At 46.9% G+C, this 18,106-nt stretch overlaps 1 protein-coding gene across 2 annotated transcripts in view; it reads right to left on the reverse strand.

Moving 5' to 3' along the window:
* Positions 1-2,716: 2,716 nt before the first annotated feature.
* LOC125022342 (BAH and coiled-coil domain-containing protein 1-like) overlaps positions 2,717-18,106 on the reverse strand; it is a 61,728-nt gene continuing 46,338 nt past the window's right edge. For both annotated transcript variants that reach the window (XM_047608942.1, XM_047608941.1), the window contains exons 12-27: positions 17,305-17,471; positions 16,147-16,283; positions 15,747-15,851; positions 13,398-13,476; positions 13,066-13,240; positions 12,804-12,971; positions 11,076-11,320; positions 9,103-9,268; positions 8,749-8,866; positions 8,143-8,218; positions 7,945-8,053; positions 7,742-7,858; positions 7,521-7,658; positions 5,542-6,968; positions 4,549-4,785; positions 2,717-3,982 (exon numbers count right to left, since the gene is read on the reverse strand). In XM_047608942.1, the coding sequence (XP_047464898.1) occupies positions 3,773-3,982; positions 4,549-4,785; positions 5,542-6,968; positions 7,521-7,658; positions 7,742-7,858; positions 7,945-8,053; positions 8,143-8,218; positions 8,749-8,866; positions 9,103-9,268; positions 11,076-11,320; positions 12,804-12,971; positions 13,066-13,240; positions 13,398-13,476; positions 15,747-15,851; positions 16,147-16,283; positions 17,305-17,471 (3,674 nt within the window). In that variant the 3' untranslated portion in view covers positions 2,717-3,772. The remainder of the gene's footprint in view (positions 3,983-4,548; positions 4,786-5,541; positions 6,969-7,520; positions 7,659-7,741; positions 7,859-7,944; positions 8,054-8,142; positions 8,219-8,748; positions 8,867-9,102; positions 9,269-11,075; positions 11,321-12,803; positions 12,972-13,065; positions 13,241-13,397; positions 13,477-15,746; positions 15,852-16,146; positions 16,284-17,304; positions 17,472-18,106) is intronic.

Below are 18,106 nucleotides of genomic sequence, written 5' to 3' on the forward strand. Positions count from 1 at the left end.
AAGTCAAACTGCCGAAACAGCTAAACGCAAAAGACAAAGGGAGAGCAAACACACACATGCACACGGACCGCTGGACAAAGAGCCTGTATTTGAATGTAATTTCAAAGTGTGGCTAAGGACCATTAGCAAAGTTATCCAGACAAAAAAAGTTGAGTCCTGTATTGACAAGTAATACGGGGCCAAAAAAGAAAAAGGTTGAATCAGTGAAGGAGGAGCCGCCAATAAAAACATGGCTCAGACTAAAACGAAGTTTACGGCCCTCCCTTTTTTCCCCGGTGCCACGAGGGAACCAGATTGCAAGCTGAGGTTAAAGGTAAATCCTCTGTCCGGTCGCCGCATCACAGAGGCCCTAAAGCAAGGCTCCAATATGTCACAGGAAGTCTCAAATAAAACGTTGTAAATTTGCGCACTTTGTCCCGGGAAGTGCTCATCCCCTACAGGGGGGGGGGTGATCGCAACGGTTCTTTTTTTCACCCTTGGTTTACACACCAGAGAAGAAGAGCAGCGCAGGAATGCATTCACGCAGTGTGGGTCCATATACGCAGGAGGGCTCAGCACACTGTGTCTGATGAGCACATGTGAACTTGAAGCGCACACATGTGTACACACATGGACACGGAGTGAAAACCTGAAATCTTCGCGAGGCGAAATCCGACACCCTCACTTTGTTCCCTTAATGGTCTTGTTCCGTTTTATTTTTTTTCCCTTTATCATTCTGAATACCTGACCCACCTGTGGAGCCCGAGGAGACTTTATCCTGCCCCATCGTCTCTCATGAAACGCCGCGAGATACAGTTTCCCTTTTCTCTCCCCATTCTTCCCCCTTCTGTCGACTACAGCTACAGTTTCAAATTGCTTCCTCCTCTCGTGTGACCCCCCCAAACCCCCCCCCCCCTCCTCTGCCCCCGCCCGCCTCTTCATTCTTGCTTTCTTCTGCGGTCCATTTTCTTACAGCGGACAAATGATCGGCATTGATGAACACAAGGCGGCATTCAGAGAGCTCACACCCAACAGGAAAGCCAGGAGGGGAAAAAAAGCAAAACAATTGAGATGCTTTATTTTGTAAGAATCTTTTTTTTTTTTTTTAATGAAACACAAAAAGGCAATAAAATTAAGATAAATATTTTTTTCTTTTTGTACACGAGGAAATATTTAAGTCATATTTCCAAAGAATGACTGAAATTACATAATATATTTTTAGTAGGCCATCTCAACCATACAAAGCAGGTTTCCAGTGGGTCTTAAAAAAAACAAAAAAAAAAAAACAAACAAAAAAAAATACAATGATGTTGCCTCTGTTGAAATGCGATGTTTAGAACTGAATCCAGTGTTTCTTAAAGAAAATACAGCCTTAAAAATTTCAATTAAAGACCCATAAAAGTAATCTTTCAAAACTGAGTTTCACATTAGATTCCATTTAAAGCTTTTGCTTTGCAGTGTAACAGCAACAATGTTGTTAAGAGTCAGTCAAAGTCCTAGAAAAAGAAAGAAAGAAAAGAAGGCATTCATGATGTTCCTCCCCCCTGTACATCCTATACACCGACAACAAACATCACCACGAGACTTGCATAAACGAGAAGACGATGGTAAATGAGGAAAACAAAAAGAAAACATGAAAAAAAACACACACACGCACACAGACATTTTTTGGCAAAGCAGGAATAAAAGTGACAAGAAGCATAATTTGTGATTTGATCCTTTTCCTGTTTTTTTTTTTTTATGTCTCTCAACATTGTCCCATTGATTGGCTCTGATTGTCCTTCACAGTCACGTGATGCCCTCCTGGTTGCCATAGAGACCTCAAGTGCATCAGCTGGGCAGCGCGCAGACAATGTTGCTGCAATGTTTCTCGGAGGCCGTCATAGCAACGCTGGATGAACACGAGCGGACAACAAGAGGAACTCTATCATACCTCTGTGATTGCAAGGGTCCCGGATTCAGATTTGATTGAATGTCTCTCATAAAATTGTTTTCTTCTAACAGGTGCTTTGGTATGTTTCTTTTTTTGCTGCCAGATAAATATCTACATTTTATATAGGAATACAGGCTAAAATAGATAAAGAATAACTAGATTCTTTTAGGATCAGAGAACAGCAGAAACTCAGCTTGCTTTTTCCAGTATTTGTTTAGAAAAAAAAACGAAAAAGAAAAAAAAAAAGAAAAGAAAAGCTCCCAACAGGAAATGCACATTCTAAACCCAAGCCAGGAAAATAAAAAGAGAAAAACAAGAGACGTGGACAAATGTAATGTAAGAGCTTTTTTCTGATTTCCTTATAAAAACAACATTTTTCCCAAATACCCTTTCTACAGATTCACCCTTTGCCTAAAGCAGACCACACCACAAAGTTGTCAGATCAGTTTGACCCACACCAAACTCTATCTGTTCATGCATCAGAGAGAGGAAATCAAACTCAACTCCCTCTGCTAATAACCCCCTCACCTCCCTCCCCTCACTCATCTCCAGCCCTCCCGCACGCCCTAAAAAAATCTAAATAAAATAATCTTCTCTGCAAAAGAAAACAACAAGAAACGAGAACAAATATATATACTATTTACATCGTGTTATTCTACACATGATGCTGTACAAAGCGCACACAACTCACCCAGCACACATTTCACGCACACCGACACGCACGCGCATCAATAACATCCACTACCTACACCTTCCTCCAACAGGCCCGCGAGAAAAGAGTCATTGATTGTATGCTAGACAACAAGAAACGAGAACAAATATATATACTATTTACATCGTGTTATTCTACACATGATGCTGTACAAAGCGCACACACTCACCCAGGCACACATGTTCACGCACACCGACACGCACGCGCAGTTCAAATAAACAATCCAACTACCTGTACATGTGTCTTCGCGTCCGAACAGGAGGACGCGAGAGAGAGAGGTATTGATGTGTATGGCTTGAAAGGAGAAAAACTTTTTTTTGTTTTTTGTTTTTTTTCGTTTTGTGTTTCTGCCCCTAGGACTAGAAACTGCACGTTAAGTACTGGACTGATTAATCCATAACCACTAGTGTGTCATGACGTCCACATCTTGAGCGCAGGCGTACACGAGCATGACGACACGCACGCACGCACGCACACATACAGTACAAACACACACACACTCAAGCACTATTTACTTAGAGCTCATTAAATGCCAGACATGGTCATCGCAGCCACTCTGCAAACACGCATACATTTAAACACACAGCCCGAACTACAGTGTTTATTGGTCCTGTTGGGGATCTTTCACTCTTGTTGTCGTAGTCAGACTACCAGTATAAGACCATTAAAACCATACAAACCAGTGTGGTTTACGGCAAGTCTCTCCTTACCCCAAACAGTCTCTCCCGCTCTCTGAGTCTTTGTTTCAGAAAGCCATGTCTCCATAACATATCCAAGCTACTTCACTTCAAAGTGCTCATGTCCTTGGTTTCTGTACTTTTGTTGCAGCGATCTCGTCGCAGTTGTTTCAGCCACAGGGAAGGCCGAAGACAGACTCGATGCAACAGGGAGCCTCAGTCCACATGTGCTGAAGAGGTCAAATCTGACGTGGGTCAGACTTTTCCTCAGAACAACCCGGGCTCCTCTAAGTGCCAGTATCGCCAGGCTTCATCGAGTGGGCCAGCTCCTTCTTCTACGAGGGACGAATCGAAAAGCCCAGTCAGAATACTTTGTCTTGATTTGCCTGTGTTCCCTGCTCTCTTCTGGACCTCAGAGCAGTCAGCTCCAGAGACCGGGTCAGTGTCTGGATTTTCGTCCAGCTGGTGGTGCTAGGACACAATGACCATGCCGTCTGGGCTGATGAGCTGACCTGTGGTTGGTTCATAGGTTCCAGCCAGGTAGAAGAGGTCATTGGACACGCTGCCTGGCTTGCGTTCCCGCGTCAGGTGATCGTACTCAGTCTTGCTAACCACCTGGCAGCGGTGGGAGATGGTCTGAACGTCGTTCTCGTCCTCGTGGCTCGACTGATACAAGGCATTCTAGGGGAGGGAACAGGAAGGACGGTTGAGAAAACAACAAAAAGTAACACTGTATATTCAGCACTCAGTATGTTGCATTTATAGCTGCTTTCTCAGTAAAATTGGCAAACGGTAAGACTGTTATGCTTTTGTTTGGCAGTATCTTAACTGTTTTCACTCCCACACATACCTCCTTCACTGAGGGTTTTCTCATGAGGAAGTCTAAGTTTCTGCAAGTGGTATCTTTTATGTTTTCTCATGGAAGATGTTGCTGCTCGAGCTAAATACTCAGTTTTTTCCCCCTTTTATTCAAAACAAACCACTCTCCCTGCTGCCAGAAATGTCAAATGCATGACTTCCTGTGCAGCAGTGAGTTTTCCTGGGAAAGACCCACCTTAGACTGCAAGTGTTTAGAACTGCAAATGTTAACAGTTTCCTGAACTAAGTGAAAGTTCAATCATTCATATCAGATGGGAATAGGGAATAAAAAGAGGCAAAGCGATAATATATTTATATGAAAATGTCACAGACTTGTTACTTTGACCGTTCCCCTTTTAGAAATTATACTTGCGCCGCCTGGTCTTTACCTTGCCGTCGCGGTGTCGCTTCCCTAGACGAGTCTCCTCCGGGTGGTAGAACCACTTGACCCTGACCACCATGCTGGAGCTCCACGACTCCCAGAGGCTCTCCACTCTGCCCACATAGGGCAGCTGGGGCCGGCCAGGTGACAGGAACACGGCACAGTCCCCGACACGCACCATCTCTTTGCCCCTTACAATGGCCTTGTAGAAAAGCTTGCGGGCTTTACCCTTCAGACCTCTCCTCTGTCAAGGTAAGAGAAAATAGTACTTTCAGTCAATTTATTCCGGGTGGAGGGTTTAATTCGCCACCTCACTTAAATATATACACTACCAGTCAAAAGTTTGGACACACCTTCTCATTCAATTCAACGAGGAGGTGTTTTAGTTCACCAACATATAGTAAGATTTTAACGTTTTCGCCAGTCTGAAGGCAAAATAAGTGAGTGATTCAACAACACATTTATAGCCTGAAAAGTTCCCTGGTTCTCTTTTGATTTGTTGGCGCACACCAAAGGGGTTGGTTTCTTTTTAAGCAGCACATGTCAACCCAACTCATGTAGCCACGCTGACAAATCAAACAACACCGCAGAATGGAAGCGGTGGCCCAGACAGTTTTGTTCTGTTATCTCAGGATTGTGACTCAATAATCAGGATAACAAATTCAGAGATTACCCGGACCGAATATACCTGATAGCACTGGCCCAATATGTACAAAGTCTGAGGCAGAGCAAGCAATGCCAGGAGAGATCGCATTTGATCGTCACATTTACTGTATGTAATCACGGTATGACGCAGCAGAAACTACAGCAACAATCAGTAACCTATTTAAGTCTGTGAGCTTAAGTAGGGTACTGATACCCCTGTTGACAGTTTTAGAACCATATAACCAAGATAATGAAGGGTGTTTGTGAGAAAACAGTGATTAAGTCAGGACTTTAGCGTAAAAGCGGCAAGATCATAAAAAGGACCGGTAGTAACCCCCAACCCAAGGTGTCCTACCTGTGTGGGGTTTCCAGACCATTTCCAGAGCTGGCGTCCTGGCAGCAGGGGAGCCATGTTGGCCAGGGGCTCAGGTGAAGACATCCTCTGCTTCTTAGCTGTCACCGGGTCCTTGGATGACTGTTTCAGCTGCTGGCAAACTGGACTGCTTTGGCTCTGATGGTGGTTATTAGGAACCCCTTCTCTCCTCTTCAGCTGGGTCTTAGCCAGCATGCTTCCTTTTGAAATGTACTCCTTCCTGTCTTCTGCTCTGTCACCCCTACCCTTTGACCCCGCGGTGGGCACGTTGGCTTTGGCCACATAGCCATGAATCGGGGCAGAAGAGGAAGGGGAGGAGTTGGAGGTGGTAGGGTCAGGGCTCAGGAGGTCAGAGTTCATGCTCTGCCTGTGTTTTTGTTTGTCCTGCTGGAGCAGCGCACGGCGCAGGAGCACGGAAGAGGACTCTTCGTCAGAGGAGTAGGAAGAGTCATTGTCTGAGGAACAGAGGGACGAAGAGGAGATGGAGCCGGAGGAGGAAGAGGAGGAGGAAGATGAGGAGAAGCAGATGGAGGGACGAGATAGAAAACGACCACGGGGATGGGGTGTGACGGCTGCGCTCCTTCTTCTGCCCTCAGCGTCCCGACCATCGTCCTCATCGTCCTCATCCAGCTCAGAGTAGGAGCTTGGGCAGTCACTGGGGTAGTCCAAACTGTAATCCCCTCCTTGTACACCAAGACCAGCTGAGAGAAGTTCCTTCCTCAGAGGAGGAACACCCTTTAGAAGGGCTTCAGACCGGGCCCCAGCACTTTCGCCTCCTCCCTTTTTGCCATCTTTCACCAGCAAGGAAGGCTGGATGTATCGCAGCGGCGCTCCTGATGAAGTGAGGCTCTTCCCTCCTCTCCCTCCAGTCCCCCCAAGTCGAAGCAAGGCTTTGCTATTCTTTGTCTTAGGAGAGGTCACTCCTTCATGATCCAGCTTCACCAGGAAGTGTTTCCTGTCTCGTTCACTCACGGGCTTCCTGCTCCCAGCTGTCATAGCCATGGTGACAGATGAGGCGCAAGAAGAGGACGAGGAGTCTCGAAGCCCCGGGGAAGCTACTGAGGTGACCGGTCGCCCCGTTCCAGAGTGGCCACTGCCAAAGGTAGAGTATCCATTAGCAATACTACTGAATGAGTCAACTTCAAAGGGAGAGCCAAAGATGCCTTTGATGGGGGTTGATGGAGTCAGAGAGTGGGAGGCGGGCCGATGAAACAGCCCCAAGTCCCGCTCTCGCATCTTCTTCTGGGTCTTCCGGGACGTCCCGTTGAAGAGGAAGAAGTCAACCGGCGGTCTCTTCTTGGGCACGGACCAGTTCAGCAAGGAAGAGTTGCCTTTTGTTACAGTGTGGGTTATTGATGTCGGTGTGCTGACAGCCTTAGGCACTGAGTGGATTTTCTTCGGCCTGCCAACTGAAATACAACAACAAACGGAGTTGTAATCAATATGAAATGACAAGTCTTGAGGGCAAACTGTGATTAATTGTGGAACTAACAGGTTTGGCACAACCAGACCTTTATCTCCTTCATCCTCACCTTTCCAGCTACATTTCAACATATCCATTACTCAAGCTACAACGAACCTGGTAAACCTGTTTCTGAGTGTAAGATAAATCATATGTATGTCGCATTATAAAGGACATGATGACACTTCATAAAATAATGATTAATGCTGTTAATGTAGGGTAATTATAGGCTTCAAAGAAGGAATCTTAATTAAGAGTCTTTCAGTTTATTTACCTGCTTTTCTTGCTTTGTCCTGACTGAAAATTGTTTGACAGCTGGAACAGTGAATGAGGCGTTGTTTTGGGGAGTCTAAGAGACTGTATGGCTGAATGTATAGCGTGCAGCACTTGTTAGACCAGTACCTTTCAATGTTTAGGTGCTATTAAGTGTAGTTCATTCAAAGAGTGTGTGCTGCTGGAGGAGTGAGCATTTAAAACAGATTTTGACCTGCTTCTTTACCTGGTCTTTTTTCTTGTGGCCTCCCCCCTGACTCCTCACTGACTGGCCTCTCTGTGGCTGTGTCTTTCTTCTCTAGGATGGAGCTTCTCCGACCTCGCCGACCAGGGGAGATCAGAAGAGCTGGAGAGGGTTCGGCACCTGATAGGAAAGATTCATTTACTAATGGCATTTATTTATTATCATTAAGTAGGTTCTTTCTTTCTGTCTTTTGTTCTACTCACAGCGGATTTGATATCCAGGGGGCAGAAGTCTGATGTTCACGAGGGAGATCCTTCCTCTGTCTCCATCGTCGAACTCCACCATCACACTGCCCTCCTTCTCCTCTTCTCCCGGACCCCCTGTTTCACCAAACAGTAAAGATGACATGAGTTGCTGGGAAAGTTTGTTGTGCGCAAAGCGAGGTGGTGGGTTTTGTCTCGCTCACCTCTGTGTACGTATCCAGGGTAAAGGCAGCGGGAGCGCTCGCTCCAGTAGGCACACACTCGCGTCCCTGCGGTCAAAATAGCCTCAGACTGAGGCCGTACATCCAACACCTGGACAAATCAGAAAATTTTCAGTTTGAGGCAGCACAACCACCTACAGAACTACGCAATGCAATAAAGGCCGAGGTGGCCGCACTCACCGCTTCCTGTAGAAGTTGCTCCAGCGAGTAGATCCTTGGGCGATTTCCTCGCTCCCCTTCAATGACAACACTGAATCTAAGAAAAAAAAAAAAAACACACTAAATTAGAATAAAATTCCTCAAAAATCAAACTGCAGTTCTAATTTGGGAGCTATAGCTTTAGCTCAGATTTTACTGTTGAATTTCAATCATGTCTTTTGAAAACAGGGTTGGGGTCATTTTCTTTTTACTGGCAGATACGTGGCTGCTACCGCTGTGTGTGGTGGCTTTGTAGCTGTCTAGACTTCTTGTTTGTCGAGATTCTCACGGCTGCCAGGCATCTGACTAGAGTCAAGCTAAGTTTTGTAAATCAAAAGCTCTTGTTGGAAAATGTTTTGAACTGAATTTCCTCAGCAGATGCTATAGACAAGCCAGCGAATCACCCGGATTCCAGCATTTCAGATTATTGGATTATCATATAGTAATATAATGATTAGCATAGATAATCATCATATATGACATTCGGTGCGATGCATATCTGTAACAGAACACAGTCTGCCTTATAGATTTTGTGTCTGTCGGAGGGACAACAACAACAACAAAAAAAAAAAAAAAGCGTGGTCTCACATGTCAGGCAGGTCCAGAGTTTGCACACAGGCGGCGTACAACAGCTCATCTTCCTTGGAGATCAAGATCTTCAGTCCATCCACTAACATCTCTTTACTCAGCACGCAGTTTGGCAGGGCTGAGGAGAGAGGGCGGGGTGGAAAGATGGATGGATAGGGAAGATAAAAGGTGAGATGTACATAATTTGCGAGTGTGTTGAATAATTGCTGTGTGATGGGAGGAGGAGGGACATAGAGGCCGAGGCAGAGGTGTGTGTGTGTGTGTGTGTGTGTACATGTGTGGAAAGAATCCAACATGCCTTTAAATCCTGCATGCGTGTGTAATACTAAATGGCGTGTCGGTGCTTAGGCCTACCAGGTATTCTGCAAGGCATGTTGGGGGGGAGGTGGATCAACGACTTCTCATTTGACTCCTCCTCTTCCTCGTCCTCTTCCTCTCCCTCCGAGAAGCTGCTCTCTTCATCCAGGCGAAAGCCGTCATCGGCAGCGAAGCTCTGCAGGAGTCGGCTCACGGCGTGGCCCTTTCCCCGAACAGGAAACAGGATGCGTCATCAGTGGGGAGAATAAAGCAGGATACGGTACCAGTCTGTTATATGCACAGATTAAGCTACAGCAAACAGGAGGTGCAAGTGACTGAACAGAGCCTTCAGTCTAACATTAGCGATGTGAGAAACGCATCAGTGAAAAACCAACCGCAAGGCACCCACGCCTCTTGTAATGTGATACTTCAATTAAGCCTCCAGGATTACTTTTTCTCACTTGCCATCGTTCACTCCGAGGTCAGAGGTCCACCGTCTGTAATAACTGCAGCCCCTGAACTGGCAGGACTCGAGTTTATTGCTGGAGGACACTTCACTTCGGGTGGACATTCTCGCTATCGCACACACACACACACACACATACACAAACTAGATACTACCCATTTCCAGATCTCCAGACCGGTTTAGGCTAGTCTATCCAAAGATGATAGATGGCTGATGATGGAAAGTCAGCTCACCCAACAGGTTCCTGCTTGTATTTAGGCTTTCCAAAGAAGAAACCATAATATCCAATGCAAGACAGATAGAACGAACGATAGACAGAGTGTGCTCGTGTGTGTGGAGTTTTCCACATTAGAAAACCATATATTTTAAGTGACAGAAGTTTCATCACCAGAGGGCATGGGTGATTAGTGCTTGTGTGTGTGTGCGCAAACATGCAAGGGTGTGTATGTGGTTCTGGCCAATGATTATGCTTGAATTTTTCCGTCTGGTTTGGAGTCATGTGTCTTTGGACGTTCACCCCTGATGACTCAAACCTCGGGGGCACATTGCATTAAAGCGAATGCGGGCGTCTCACCAACTGCCACTTGCTCCGAAGAAGCGAGAGGCTGTTTGCTGTGTTAGCACAGTTGGCGCGCACACAAACATTCAGCCATTGCAAAAGTATACAATGCGTTTGACAGAGTGACTCATTTACAGATGACTTGCTGCATGTGAAGCGTCTCACCATAGGGGAGCAAATGTTATTGGTAGGTACCGGCAGTGTTAATCCAGAGGATTGTCAAACTTCCTGGCAGGGTGTGGCTCACTTCAACGAGCAAAGGAGTGAACTTGAGGCGAGAGCTTTCCCAAATTCCTCAATGCACTTTCTCAGTCTTTATTTTCATGCAGCAAGAAGGCCAAAGGGAGTATTGCTCTCCGAATCACCTTTCCCGTTTCACTCTCGGTTCCAGTCAGTCTCTATCTGAATCTCACCCCTGCCACGGTTGGGTTTGTTACACAAAGGCCCTCTTTACTCATTAACTCATTTCCAAAGTTATGCAATTACCTCACAACTTTCTGACAGCAGTAATTTATGGAGGTGCTAATTATGTAAACTTTCTGTTTTCATTCTGTGTTACTGTTCCCTTGCGCTTCTGTGTGAAAGATCACAGGAAAAAATACAGCTTTGACTGTGTCTCGTTCAAGTGGATATCGAATTGACCTCCGCATTAACACTAAATATAGTGAATATCTTCCTGTACAGTATGCTTTATGCATGTTGTCCGAACCTAAAACGCATAACATGATCAACAAGTGTCACATTTCAGACATTTCCCAGGGGCCAGAAGTACTATATTTCACCTTTTTACCCCGATCGTTTACACAAAAATGCACAGGTGTGGCAGCTGAGGACGGAAACGTAAAATGCAAACGTCAGTTTTGAGGCCGTAGCATAAAAGTGATGGAGTTTTTGCCATAAATCGCTGCTCTCGGAGTGTCGTTTACGAGCGCGGATAGCTGTCACTGGCGTAAGTGAAATGTTGCCGTGTCCCTGTGAGTTTACACATCACCGGCGACGCCTCACCTTTTCTCGGACACCCTGTCCCGCAGAGGCCTTCCTCTCGTCGTCCTTGCCGATCCTCTTGGCGTCTATCAGAGCTCTGTGGTTGCCGTGGCTGTCCCCGAAGCTACAGCCCACTGATGACGCACCCCAGCTGGGCAGTGATGCTCTGTTCATGGACATGTGGTCTGGATGTCCCCTCTCCGTGTTGGTGAGGTTTGGCCTCCTGGGCATTCGCCTCTGGTCTCTGCTGGGCAAACTCCCCATGCCTGAGGATGAAGACGCAACATTTAATCTGATAACATAGGATGATTTTTGGAAATGCAGACAGGAAAAAAAAGAGGAGAGTGGGGGATATGACAGGCCTTAAGTTTCCAAGGTCCTCGCTGAAACCAGAGGCTGCATGTTGCAGCTGTACAGCAATCTGGGAAGTGCTAACTGCATTCTTTTGAGAAGGAAGTCAAAGCTTGAGACGCATATAAAGCCCTCACCAAGAGCTCCGGGTCTTATACTCCTGGATTTCTGGTTTGTTTGGGGCTCGGAGGTCTGTGATGAAAAAGACACAGTCCCAGCAGTGTTTGCAGGAGATTGTTTAGAGGACGAGTTAATCTCGGCGTCACCCGTTCCATCTTCGCTGTCGTGGCTGCCGCCTTCATCCTCTTCTGTGAAATCGCATGATCAGAGTGATCAGTCAACGCCTCGAGCGATTTAAATGTTCGCGAATCGCCAAGGCTCACTTGATGGGATGTATTGACAGCCACCGCTTAATATTCCTCTGCAGCTGTAGGACATTTTACTACACTGTGGCTTGAACTTACTTAATCATAAACGCAACGAGTTTATAAAATGGGACACTCGCGTCACATATTAACTTCAGCACACAAACGGGCTTTAATGGTTACACAGTTTGTTCCTTGACTGCAGTTCGAGGAAGCAAATGCTGACACACACACACACACACACACACACACACACACACAGATAGTTATTGGCAGCTGTGTGTCACTGACCGTGGGGGTCGTGTCGGGTGTCAACACATCTCGGACACGCTTGTCACTTACATGGCATTCTCGTCAACACTTTGCCTCAGACACACACACAAAAACACCGACGCGCACACACGCGTTCAACCACGACTTCTCCACAGGGTCGGTCAAACTCCAGAGTTTTCCCTCGAGTTTTTTTTTTTTTTTTTTGTAGTTTCACATCCGACTTCGCTCTTTTGTGAAATGTTTGGGAAAGGGTTGCGCCTCCTCGACTCGGGGCGTTCCAAAGGGGGCAGTTTCGTGAGGCCGGGGAGGCGGAGGAGGAGAGAGGGGAGAATGGGGGTGTGACATTCTGGACAGGGCCAGAACAGGCTCGTGTTACTGTACGCCGACGAGGGCAGGGGTGGCTGTGCTGCGTGCCTTTGGCAAGTCGTTAACGGTTTTAACAGTGTGACAGACAAGCTGGGAAGTGAAAGGAGGCCCCTGATGACGGCAGATGTCTCACTCTCAGATGCTTCATGTGCGCGCACAGACTCACACTCATAGCGAAATCTCACAATGTCAGTGCGCTTCACCCCATCGGTTGATCTGGCGCTGTTTGACTCATGTGCAACTGGTTAGGACGCCTAGATATACAGGCTTTGTAGTTCAAATTTCTTATTAGCAAAATACTCCAATTTATGGTGGATTCTTGGTGTTTATTTTGGGGGTTATTGACAGAAGGACATAAAAAAACTTCATATCTATGACTAGTGGAGTTGCTCACCATGATCTGAGCTCTCGCTGTCACTCTTCTCGTCCCTCGCGTCGCGTTTCTCTGAGGCCCGGCTGTCCTTGTGGTAGGCTCTGTTCGAGTTGATGCCCATAAAGACTTTGGGCTTTCGGCCCCTCTTCCTCTTTACGGCCTGACCGCCCGTCCGGTCCTGCTGCAGGTCTGATAGTTCAACAGAAAGGGGGAGGGGGGGGGGTCAGTTTTGGGATCGGCTTCGGAAGAGTGCGAGTGCAGCGCAGGCTCGCCATTGTCCCACCTTTTCCTCCTTGTCTGCAGTGGCTCTTGGAGGCGTTTCCCTCGCTGCAGCGGAGCATGCCCGGCGGTGGCACGCCACGCTGGGCCGCGGCCTTCTGCTTCAGCTGGGTCACCCGCCTGGCCAGCCTGGAGCTCAGGGCGCTGGGCCGGCCTCTGTGCTTGCAGCGAGCTTTCATCTGCAGGGGAGGAGCAGGACAACTTATTATTGACTCATTTATCTTTGCTAATTGAATTATCCAGGAAAGAAAGAAAAAAAAAAAACAGTAGCAGCAGGAAGTGGTTGCCAGTGCGTGCTTATGTGGGTTGAACCAGAAGAGGTGGCTTGTGACTAACCTGAGCAGCGCTGAGGCTGTTGAAGTTGTGATTGGACATTGAATTCCTGGCCTTTACCTCCAGTAAATTCAGTCCAGCCCTGGAAGACATAAAAAGGCGGCAGAGGCGCGCTCACATGAGAACATTTCATACGTAAAGCAGATCACAGAATCAGCCTGATCACACGCTTCATTTCTCTCAAGGATGATATTCTCTGTAACGCCGCCTCTCGCCTGCTCTTTCCTTTCTAGTTTCACTTCCATCTCCGCTGGGTTCATTCATTGTCTCGCTCTCTTCCCACTCCTCTTTTCCGTCACATAACTTTGATGGGGTAAGAGACGGGCTCTGTTGACTGTCAGTGCAGTCTGACGGCAAACACAGAAATATTCAGCGGCCGTGCGAATACAAAACTCAGCTGAATCACCACATAAAAGGCTAAGCATTTTCTGGTGCGAAGAAGAGGAGAGACGAGAGACAGAGGGAGGAGGAGAATGGTTGAGGGGGAAGGGAAATAGACAGAGAGAGAGATGAAGCAGTCTCGGGGGAGTCTGTCCGTTGACCGGAGCTTCAGGGCTCAATCGATAAACACTAACCTCTATTGAACACTACTCCTCCCTTCCTCTCCCTCTCTCTCGCTCTCCGTCCTTCCTTCATTGCCTGCATGCTCTCTCACACCACAAGCAGCCAGCACACACACACACACACACTCTCACACACACTACTGTTAGCAGCTGGTGTCTGAGGCAGGTGAATCCTATATTCCCAGAGAGGGAAGGTTTGGCTCTCAGCATCTCTGCTCTCGAGAGAGGAGAGGAGAGGAGAGGAGAAGAGAAGAGAGGAGATGGAAAATGTCTGTACAACCATACCACAATTGTCTTTTCCGTCCATTTGCCTCAAACTCTGAGCTCCAAAGCCCCCAAATTGAACTACACATGCTGTCTGTCTCCGACTTACAGTGCCAAACTTAGAACTCGCAAAGAACTTGACTGGGACGCACACAACCCACTGCACACTGCATCTTCAGGGTCGAGCCAGGACGACAGCATCGCTACCCACCCAGCAAAAATTAGTCAAAAAGACACTGAAAAGACGTAACTCACGTGCATCCAAACAACGTCTAAATTTGGTTGAAAAGTGAACACAACCCAATTTTCAACGACTACTTTTGGACTAAATTTGGACAAAATCGGACGGACCAAACACAGCCCAATTTTCAACGACTATTTTTGGACTAAATCAAGACTATGAAGGACCAACCAGATTTAGACCAGATTTAGCCCAAAAACCAACGTCCAAATGACGTCTGGTGTTTGGTGGGTAAGTTTCAAACATACGCCTGAAATACGGCAGCCTCATCTGAAAACGTTCCAGACCTGACCCTAACTCCCTTGGTTCATTCACGTCCAACAATCGTGCGCGATCGCAGGCGTCCAAATACTTTTGGCCGAACGTGCGACGCGCGTACAGAAAGCACGGCGCGCTCTTCATCTCTGCGGTTTCATCTCACCTTCCAGCGCTCATGAGAAGATGAAAGTGTAAACAAATGACACATTGCTTGTTAATAACAACAGAAATGCTGCACAGGCACGTAGCGACTAGCTCTACTAATTAAAGAAGTTCGGCGCGCGCTGTTATGTGTGCGGCGCGCCGGCATGTACGACTAAAGGCTTCCTTTGTCATTTTCATTAGTGCCTTCTAATCACGGTAACCGTGACAAACCTCGAGTTTCTCTAATCATTTTATCAAGGCGAGGGGTGCACATGCTAACAGAGGTGGGGCATCGTGAGAAAACACATTTATCATTATGAGCGTTGATCGCCGGCTGCGTGTGAGAGTGTGCGGTTTGAGCTTGCGCAGGAATGTGTGTCAGCACGAAAGTTTGCACGTCTAAGGTGTTGAATAATGTGCGGTTGTGTGTGTGCAGCTGGTGGGGGTGGCGGCGAGTCATCTATCACTGTAATAACTGTACATCAGGACTTTGTCCGGCTGGATTAATATATGCTGGAGGTTCACGTGGAATCAGGACATAATCAATACGAGTGATAAATATGATTAAAAGTGATTAATGGTGATTAATGAAGCCCTCATCTCCATTACCATCTCTCATTAAAAATCGCACCCAGCTCCCAGTTCCCATCGCGTAACCCCACTCTGTGTGCGTGTGCATTTTGCGCGCATGTGTGTGAGCGGCTCCTTCCAGTGCCCAATCAAGCAAATCATCAGCTATAGAACATTCGAATCAATTCAGCTGAAGAAGAACTTCTTGAAAATCAACCGTGCCTTTCACTAAAAACACAAACAGAAATCAGGATGAATGAGCTGGGCTTGCCAATCACACTGATTATACTGACGCAATATCAGAGGACTGACCTGAGTCTTTTGGAGCTCTCTGCAGCAGCTGGGCCGGGGGTGGACTTGCGCTTGCGGGGGCGGCCGGGCCTCCGGCGAGCGGGGCTACGAGACGTCTCCTCTTTCCTGCAGAGAGGAAGACGAGGAGGAGGAGGAGGAGGAGGAGGAGGAGGAAGAGGATGGAGAGAGATTAAAGATGCAGTCAGGACAGCAGAAGAAATCAGGAAGAAGCTTGTATTGGCTATAGGTCAAACTGCATTAGGTATGAGCAGGCAGCAAGTCCTGATAAATCAGGCGGATGCAGCAGGAAAGCCGAACTGTGAATGTTGGAATGCACAATTCAGTCTAGACAAAAAAGAAGTGTGTGTGTGTGTGTGTGTGTGTGTGTGTGTGTGTGTGTGTGTGTGTTGTCTCTGCTCACTGGTGGTCGTGTTTCCTCTGTAGTTTGGCCAGTTCTCTCTGTTTCTCTTTGTAGCGGCGCTGTAGCTCAGCCAGCTGGACACGCATGGCCAGCTCCTCCCCTCCCATCGTCTCCATGGAGCCCTTCACTGGGCACACCTGACACGCACACATGGACAAACACACACACACACACACACAAAGCAGAGGAATTTAAATGCTGAACACAAAGTTCAGTTCAGCAGCCATTGGATATGTGACCAGCTCGTGTTTGTCCAGCTTGTTGATGACTTTTCCTCTAACCGAAAGCTCACACGCTGGATCATTAAAGCGGCAAATTTTTGTTAATCAACAGCTCCTACTCTTGAAAGTTGCTGCCAGTCCTCCCTGCTGGAACCTCACGCCACAGATAACCAGCAACAACCGCGTAATAATGTTATTTTAGCGATTTAACAGTTATTTGGGGCAATTATATTAGAGGCACTTCATTTAATTTAAATTCATTTCTAATCGTACTGAAAACAAAAAGAATTGGCCGGCATTTTTGGACCTTTCTGGAACGTGAACAAAGGAAAAAGACAGACTCATTGCAAGCATGCGTACCTTTTCTAGAACAATGTAATCTTAAGAAATCCATCAGACTCAGCCACATAAAAGACAGATTTGATTTTAACACCTCTAAGTCAGCGTCCATTATTCCTGATGCTGCAGCAGTCCATCCCACTTTAATGGCGGCCTTAATATGCACCCATACATTTTTATTTTCACCGTCCATACTTTTAAATATGTCTTTTCCTTTCCTTGATTATATTCATTACGCCCTTATTTTAGTCCTACACCCATTTAAATGTCCTATCCCATGCTTTATTAACTCTAGTGTTTATTGTGATGTTATTTACTATTGCACAGGGCAGAACTTTGTAACACCAGTGCTACACAAATACATGTATTGATATTATAGTGTTAAACTGTGAAAACCAATGAGCATGTAAGGTTTTATTTGGTTACATATAAAAATATAAAAATAAAATAAATTCAGCCTACTCTATTTGGGTTTTATTTAAGCTTAGAAAAAAAAACAGTTATGTGTCCGCTGTTCAGCTCTTCACCAACTCATTTTAGCATGTATGATTTATGACTGTGCGTGAAACACAAAGTATACGTTGGGCCTAAGCCTCACCGGCTCGTGGCGAGGCGTCCAGCTGCACTTCCTGCGCAGGTTGAGCCTCTTCCTGATTGGACACTGCCGGTCGGCCCCTGCATCCACGGCCCCTTCCCCCATCTCCAAGGCACGGGCGGCCGCCAGCGTAGCCAGACTGTGGAGGTCAAAGGTCAGCATGTCCTCACCTGCGCGGAGACGGATTGTTTTCAATTTAGATTGGTACGTAACGCGGAGCCTGACACAGTGTTATAAAACATGTTGCGCGCCGAACGGATTTATTTCTGGAGCGATGAAACCGCGCCTTGGAAAGTGGTGATATTTATGATATTAGCTGTGTAGTTTATTTGATGTATACCGGTGTTCATGCCTAATCGTACACACAGACACACACACACACACACGAGGGAGGGGTGGGTGGAGGGGGGGGGCGAGCGCTAGAGAACGATCTCTACATCTGTCACTGTCATTAACTCTGTCATTGTCACAGCACCAGCAGATGAAACAGAATATTCATGAGATGCTCCACACACACACACACACACACGCACACACACACAAACCTATGCAAATACAAGACACTCATTCTGAATACACACAGGCACACACAACATTTTCGCTGAGCTACGCAGACATGAGCAAACTGCATGAGTGTATGCAAGGGAGAACTGGAGAGAAAGAGAACGACGGGTGGTGGTAGGAGGAGGAGGAGGAGGAGGAGGAGGACTGCAACGCAGTGAGAAGAAGGGGAGGGAGGGGACGGGGAGTAAAGGGGAGGAGAAGCAATAAGAGGCAAAGTGTTTATTGAGCTATCTATTTATTC

This window comes from Mugil cephalus, chromosome 16 (genome assembly GCF_022458985.1).
Source record: "Mugil cephalus isolate CIBA_MC_2020 chromosome 16, CIBA_Mcephalus_1.1, whole genome shotgun sequence".
Classification (NCBI taxonomy): domain Eukaryota; kingdom Metazoa; phylum Chordata; class Actinopteri; order Mugiliformes; family Mugilidae; genus Mugil; species Mugil cephalus.